The sequence below is a fragment of the Pundamilia nyererei genome, unplaced genomic scaffold (assembly GCF_000239375.1).
Source record: "Pundamilia nyererei isolate P.nyererei 1_Seehausen unplaced genomic scaffold, PunNye1.0 scaffold00394, whole genome shotgun sequence".
In the NCBI taxonomy this organism is placed as follows: domain Eukaryota; kingdom Metazoa; phylum Chordata; class Actinopteri; order Cichliformes; family Cichlidae; genus Pundamilia; species Pundamilia nyererei.
In genome coordinates this window covers 187,752-195,188 of record NW_005187795.1, presented here as the reverse complement: position 1 = coordinate 195,188, position 7,437 = coordinate 187,752, and the positions used below count along the sequence as shown (strand labels likewise).

Genomic DNA, 7,437 nt, shown 5'->3' with positions numbered 1-7,437 from the left:
TGAGCCAAATTTAGTACCAACATATTAAAAGAACAATATTTGTCTCTTATATATGATACATCTATCTATACACTGTCACAGATACTTGAGTGTCTTTGAGTGAAGATTTAAGGTGAGAGGAAATATAAATAACTGCAACTTGAATCTTTGACCCAGAGTTCAAGCTCTGCTGTAATAAATCATAATAATCTGACAATAACTATAATATTGTCCATATTATATTTACATCACCACAGTGAGATGACGTTAGTCTCATGAACAACATTAACTAATTGTTATTTACTAGCTAATCTTAAATGACTGTTCAGTGCAGACATGAAGCCCAACACGCATGTTTCAGTCTCGTGGTCTCAGCCTCAGATACTCAGCTGATCTCATAAAAAAAATAAACAAAAAAACATTTGTTCTCCTTCATTTCTGTCACACAAAGCTGTATGAAACGTTTCCAGCTGTTAGTATCATGGTTGCTAGGCAACATGAGCAGCACGACGAAGGCCAGACCGTCCCGTTTCACGAGCCTCGTTCTTCTGGCCTTCTCGCACTTCAGAGTACCCGTCCCACGTAGTCTGCGAAGTGCGGGTACTATGAAGTGTGCGGTTGCTGGATTGGGACACAGCTTGAGTTATCGGGAGGACTCAGGAGAGGGGAGGGGCGAGGGGGAGGAGTTACCTTGAGGGTGAGGACGTGCAGGTATCCGTTGGTGCCTGTGAGCAGCAGAGCGCCTCCTTCAGGACACACGGAGAACTCCTTCACTCGAGCTTCATTCAGACCTGATGACAAACAAACATGCTCTTAATTTGAAATCCCGGGAACCTCCTCCTCCCCTGACCTCTGACCCCGCCTCACCTCTGACGGTGTGCACAGGTGAGACGCAGCCCTCCATCATGTCGTACAGGTAGAACATCTTGTTCTTGAGGCTGGTGGCGATCACCGTCTCCCCGTCCACGCTGAACTGCGCCTTGTGGACGGGGAAGCGCTCCAGGTGGATGCTCTGGATCTTCGGGTTCGTCTTCCCGTCCACCTGAAGAGGAGGAAGGTCAAAATCACGTGATCCCTCCCACCTGAGCCTAACACCTGAGCAGAGAGGCTCGACCGTACCTGGAACAGGGAGACGGACTGGTCGAGGCCGGCCGTCATGACGACTTGAGCGCTGGGGTGGAACTGGACAGTGGTCAGCCTGTCCTCAGACGGACGGGTGCTGTTGGCGTGGAGACACTTCTTCACCTGATTACGAACGCAGAGACGACAGGAAGTCAGACCGATGTTTTAACGAGTGCTCGTCTGTGTGTGTTTATAACAAATGACAGCATCAAACTACTTCACCTGTGAGCTACAGAACAGAAATCAGCTGTTTTTCTCATGGAGTCTGGCAGGAAGCACGCCACAGGTTTTACATGAACCCTTCGGCTTCAGTCTGAGGACGGGGTTTTGCATCGACAGCCAGAAAGCCACATGAACTCACTCATGAACAGCAGAACAGAAAATGAGCAGATTTTGAATGGAGTCTGGTAGAAAATGACCTGAACCAAGTTTGCAAGCTGAGCCTGAAACTGCTGTGCAAGAGAATCTAAAATTCAGAGGATTTTAAATGAAGTTTGGTGGCAAAACTGTCAGTAAACAGCCGTCCGACCTCACTTTATTAATCTGTAAAAACAAACAAAATTCAAGTGAAGAGCTCAGAATTCACTCGAAGCGCCGTGAGGCATCAAACATGTTTTTAACAAAGCCCATGTTAGCATGTTGCTCTTGACGAAGGCGGTCGCACTTTTCTCCTCCTCCTCTCCCTTAGCTTCCCTGCTTAGCCTCTTGTGTCCTTGTCTCGTCTCGTGTTTTTTGTATTGCTTTCCCTGGAACAGTCTCTCACAGTCTGTTCTCTAAAACCTAAAAGAGAATTATGGATTTGATCAACTGGTCCCTGAATGCGTTCGACACCCTTTCTCAACGAGAAGTCTGGGCTCAGGTGAGCCTGAGTGCTGAAGATATCTACCTATTCAGAACCATGATAACAGGGTTCTGGCTGATCGGAGCTGGCTTGGCCCTGACTTATCGGAGAATTAAGGAAGCGGAACCGGCTGTTCAAACCCCCACAAGGCTGCCCGCTGGGATTGGAACGATGGGACGAGGCCTGAGTTTCTCAAAATGGGCTCATTGAGTGCAGCACGGAGAAGATCTTGGAGAACGCACGGCTGCCGTGAACACTCAGAACAAGAGCTCTGAGTGAAAAACTGGATTACATCTGGAGGGGCTCGCTCGAACAACACCCCTGAGCGCAAATTCGATCACATCTTGGGGAAGTGCACTGCGGTCGTGAGTGTAACAACCTGCTCTTTGAGCAAAAAGAACGACAACATCACGGAGCGTAAGTTTGGAAAACATCATAGAAAGCTCGCGGCTCTCCAACGGGAGAGTGAGAGACCAGTGTTGGACTGTAGAACAGCTTTGAAATTCATATGAGCTGTTCGCACTAAAGTAAAAAGCACCATCACTTCATGAGGAGACCCCTTTGGCACCAGCTGCAAGGCTGGAGCTGAACAACAACACCCTGATAACGACTGTGCTGAGTCTGTTCCTCCTGTTCCATGCAAGCCCACCTGGGTTGGCTGGAAGACTGTTTACTTAGCCTGGCAGGGCGAAGGACACTGTCTCAGCTAAACTATGGACACACACACACACACACACACACACACCCTCCCTTTCCAAACGCCTTCGATGCTTATTCCCTTCCGATGCTGACGGTGGATCAAGGAGACCAGCGCACGCAGGCCCGGATGTGTCTACATCGGCGGTCTCTCACCTTTATCCCCCTGCTGCTTGTCATGTGTTTCTTTGGTGTATTACGAGTGTTTTCATGTGCAGAGGTGTTTTTTCTGTGCTCAAACTGATCTCCCTGTTGGAGTTCAGTCTGGGGGGAGTTATTTTTCTCCTCATCTTTCTTCATGTGGTGCATTCTCCATGTTATACCTCTCTGACCTGTCTTCCCCATGTGATGTTTGTGTCATGTATGTATGGTCGGGGGGTAAGATGGCGCCACCATTGTGTGCAATATGTCGGCAGCCTTATGAAATTTCCCCTTGTGGGACTAATAAAGGTATATCAAATCACACAGTCACTGCTGCTAAAATGATCCATATTCTGAATGGAGTCTGGCAACCACGTCACATCAGATTCAGCAGATGTTACAAAGCCTCACATCCTGTTCTCAGACACAACTTATCCCAGCACCGGTGTAACACTCATCGCTCTGTAACATTACCTACAGCAACCACGTAAAATGAGCAATATTTTGAATGGAGTCTGGTGGAACAGCCTGACAGACAAACAGAAGCCTGCTGGACTCACTGACCCTCAGGATGCCGCTGGGCAGGCTGTCCGAGGACGCCACAAAGTTTCCCGTCCTCCTCAGTAGGTCATCCTCCTCATCTTCATCCTCCTCAGCTTCAGGAACACAGAGACGCAGAGTCTGAGTTTCTGTCGACTGAAAACACTCTTAAAATAATAAAAACATTTTAGATTCTACCTCTCCTCCTCCTCCTCCTCTTCTGGTCGCTGCTCTCCGCCCATGATGGCGTTCCTCCCATCGCCTTCTGGAACCTGAAACACACGCAGCACACATCCAGCTGTGTTTATAGGTGTGTGTGTGCATCTGTGTGCGTGCATACTCACTGCTCCCTCATCCTCTGCTGCAGTTTCTGTTTGGTCATGGTGGACTCTGCCTCGCCTTTCATCAGGTTTCTACGGAAACGGTGCTTCATGTCCACCCTGAAACACACCAACACCTCAGCATCATCACGCGAGTCTTCACTCACCACAATCATCTTTGATTTCCCGCTTTCAGCCTAAAACACGTCTTATTGTGAACCACTCACTCTTCCTCCAGCTCGTCATCCTCGTCCACCCACGCCGCTTTCTTCTCGGCCTGCGGCTCCTGCCGCATTCCGCCCTCATCCTCAGACTCCTTTGCCTCCTCTTCATCTTTGTCCTCCAGCAGCAGGAGTCCGGTTTGGTCCTCGTCCTCCTGCTCAGGGAACAGGAAGCATCAGTGAAAAACCAAAACCTGACCTGAACCCAGCACGATTCATCACCAAGCTCCACAAACCAGACTCCATTCAAAAATTCACCCAGTTTTACAGCATCGTTCAAACGGGAGGTGACCTGACATTAAAGTGTTTCACCACTAAAACTCTTCTTCACCTGGTGCTCAGTTATTCAGCGGGTCTAAGCCAAAGTCCTACACAGTCGTCTTCGTCTTATATATACAAAAGTTTCAGCTTCTGAGCAGGGAAAGAAAAACAAGACTTTTTTTAAATGGAGTCTGGTGGTAGATAACTGTCAGCCTGGTTCACACACAAACAGAGGCAATCTAAATTAGAAGACTTTTAAATGGAGTCTGGCGGTAAACCCAAAGGTTTAATGGTTTGTTGGAAAACTTCGTAACCTTAGTTTTCAGAGTAATATCTGCTCATGCGCACGAGAACAAAAGTCAGGGATATTTTGAATGGAGTTTGGTTGATACAAGTTAAGCTTGAACAGATTACAGACATCGTGGCTGTTAATTAGCCAGCCGAGTTTACCAGAAACACCCCGCAAACTTTTGTAAATGTCAAACTTTGTCTTTACGTAAACAGTTTTGCGCCTGTGCAAGAACATTTGAAGCCGATCGCAGGAAACGGAGAGTTTTTCAGGTAGCAAAGATTTTCGTGACTTTTCTTTCAGGTCAGTTAAACCGAATTTACCACAAATAACTGCGTTTCATGAGAGTTACGGCAGCTCGGTCTCAGAGGCAGAGGTTTCCAGTTAGTGTCCAAAAAAGTTTAAATGAGCTGTTTTTTTAAACGGTCTCTGGTGAGAACGTCACCTCCACGAGTCTCTCCAGCAGCTCCTCCTCGGCCCCGAACACCAGCTCCTCCAGCAGCTTCACCGAGCTGTTCTTCTCCCCCAGCACCGCCAGGTTCTTTACGTTCCTCTGCCGCTCCTCCTCTTCTTCCACCAGGCTAGACTGCGGGAGTTTCGCCCTCTTCTTGGCCGGCTGTTTGCCCTCATCGGCCGGCAGCTTAATGAAGCTCATGTCCTCCATGTTTGTTCCGTCCTCTGCACCAAACTCCAATCAGAAAACTGCGACTTTAAGCCAGCCTCACAACACTTGTAATCCTTTTCTTAGCATGAAGCAGACTGTGTTGCACATGTGGAGACCAGTGCGTGTTTTTTCCCCTCACTCGCAGTGCAATCACGTGCTTCCTGTGAGATGACCTCCGAACCCGGAAAAACAAAGTCCGCCCCCTAGTGATTGAAAGCAGAAATGCCAAAAAGAAAATAGATTTTTAGTTTTTAAACTCTAACTGTAAACTCAGTCTCCACATAAATATCAAATAATATAATTACTGAATTAATGTTCTGTTTTTTCTAAATGATATTTATTTCCTCATGTTTAGACTGCTGCTAAAAAATGTGATTTTTGAGCTAACTTTCATGTAATTTCTACACACCATCAGATTTTATAACAGAGCCACAGAAATATTGTGTGAGGAGATGAGACAGGACACAGAGAGTCGCTGAGGAGTTTATTGAGAGCAGAGGAGCATGCTGTTAAACTGGGACTGAAGGTTCAGCCTCAGTGAAGCTGCAGGACAGCCCGACACTATCGTCACTACGGTTACCATCACTACCACCACCCTGCAGCACACGGGTCGCTTTGTTACAGCTTTTAGTCGTTTCTTTACAGAGTCTAACTGTGTGTAAGGCAGAACACAGCAGGCATGGGGCAGGAGGCTCTGCTGCAGTTCAAAATGCATCATCAAAGAAGACAAAATCAGACAGTTTGCTATAAAATGGAACGAAGGGTGCAGACTGAGCCGCATTCTGCTGCTGCAGGACCGCAAGCGAAGATCCAGAGAAGAAGAAGAGCCGAAATCTGCTCTGACCGCAAACACCTCAAACCTGAGCACCACAACAGATTCAGTCTCAAACCGCTCATGGGTCACGTGACCAGGATTCAGGACGCGACGGGGAAAAGGCTTCATGTGACAAACAAAACGAGTCATCGAACATGAACGTACGTTTAAAAACATCGAAACAGTCACAAGAAACTGGAAACATGAGTGTGACACGGACACGTTAGAGAAAACGAGGTAAATGAAAACATCCTGATTTTACACGTTAGTTTCTCTTTTTCAGCTTTATCAAAGAAATGTAATCTGACTTCATTTCCAGAAATCTCCTCATTTTCTCTAAATGTCATTTTATTATTTTAATCAACTCGAGCATTAAATCAAAATTATTTTCAGAGCTTTTTTGAATTAAATGTTTTATCCCATCAAACATTAAAGCATTTCTACTGACAAATTATTCCAACAACTTTCATTAGTATCATTTTTACTTGTGTGAATCTTCATCGCGACTTCTCGACTTCGTCGCTCTCAGATTATTTTACATCGTCAGCTTCCTGATTTGAACCTCAAATAAAACTCAAGATTCAGCTCCTGAAATCAGAGCGAGTGTCGACCTGCTGCTCACACCTGCGCGCTCTGCATCATGGGTAATTATTTAACACTTTAAAAAAAGAAATGTGCTCTCTCACGCACACACAGCTCAGATAAAGACAACATGCACCAGGTTTAGTCTGTAGTTACAGGGAAGAAAAAAGGAAGGAAGTCCTCGCTGCAGGTGGGAGACTTCCAGTCTGTCTGTGATGGTTTGTTCCATCACCCCCCCACACAGTCCACAACATGGTATAAGCTGCTGATGACCTGCAGCAGGAGTCAGCTGATCCCAGATGAGTTACTCCCACTTGGCACTTAAAGACCCGCCTGCTCACGGACCAGCTCCAGTCTCAGTAAGAGGTCAATGACATCACCACAGCAGGTGACGATGACGAAGCCGTTACGCTGCCATCGTGTCTCCTCACACAGGAAGTGAGTTCCGTTCAGGTCCCGATCCAGCTTCCTACAGGAAACATGAGTTGAAGCCTCGTTAAAGGAGCGACTCAACGTTTCGTCATGGTCTCAGGGACACGACGAGTCTCCTGTCAATCAGCTCCTTGTAGAAGGTTTCCTAAAACGCCGAGCGGCTCCTTTCAGCTCATTCACTGAGTGACTTTGTTCTTGTGTCCTGCGTCCGTGCAGACGTCTGTGAAAACAAAAAGTGCCGGTGCAAAACTAAAAACATGAAAACGGTGCAGAGAGGAGGCTCAGCGCCTCCCAAGCTTCACATTTATCTCGGAGGACTCGTGCACGGACGTACTGGCCCTTTAAATCAGGCTCCTCAGTGCTTCCTCCCGCCATCTCTCTGAGACTCGTCAGTCTGTCAGACCTCTCTCAGCCAATCAGCTGTGAGCATAGATGAGGCAGCGATGGAGAAGGCGAGGATGACGAAGCCGGAACGCCGCAGACTTCAGACAGGATGATGGATGTAAGGTGTGTGTGTCTGTGTGTGTGTGTGTGT

At 47.3% G+C, this 7,437-nt stretch overlaps 2 protein-coding genes across 5 annotated transcripts in view; both read right to left on the bottom strand.

Annotated features, from left to right (window-relative positions):
* The window catches only part of utp18 (UTP18 small subunit processome component), a 24,152-nt gene extending 18,883 nt beyond the window's left edge, over nucleotides 1-5,269 (bottom strand). The window contains exons 1-9 of the mRNA XM_013915896.1: nucleotides 4,856-5,269; nucleotides 3,867-4,015; nucleotides 3,664-3,759; nucleotides 3,518-3,591; nucleotides 3,344-3,435; nucleotides 1,099-1,224; nucleotides 847-1,021; nucleotides 670-770; nucleotides 502-566 (exon numbers count right to left, since the gene is read on the bottom strand). Of these exons, the coding sequence (XP_013771350.1) occupies nucleotides 502-566; nucleotides 670-770; nucleotides 847-1,021; nucleotides 1,099-1,224; nucleotides 3,344-3,435; nucleotides 3,518-3,591; nucleotides 3,664-3,759; nucleotides 3,867-4,015; nucleotides 4,856-5,074 (1,097 nt within the window). The 5' untranslated portion in view covers nucleotides 5,075-5,269. The remainder of the gene's footprint in view (nucleotides 1-501; nucleotides 567-669; nucleotides 771-846; nucleotides 1,022-1,098; nucleotides 1,225-3,343; nucleotides 3,436-3,517; nucleotides 3,592-3,663; nucleotides 3,760-3,866; nucleotides 4,016-4,855) is intronic.
* A 275-nt stretch (nucleotides 5,270-5,544) lies between these two features.
* The window catches only part of wipf2b (WAS/WASL interacting protein family, member 2b), a 10,937-nt gene continuing 9,044 nt past the window's right edge, over nucleotides 5,545-7,437 (bottom strand). For 3 of the 4 annotated variants that reach the window (XM_005753006.1, XM_005753007.1, XM_005753008.1), the window contains exon 9: nucleotides 5,545-7,434. The gene's annotated coding sequence lies outside the window, so the exon portion shown is untranslated. The remainder of the gene's footprint in view (nucleotides 7,435-7,437) is intronic. The other variant, XR_312314.1, reaches the window with a different exon arrangement.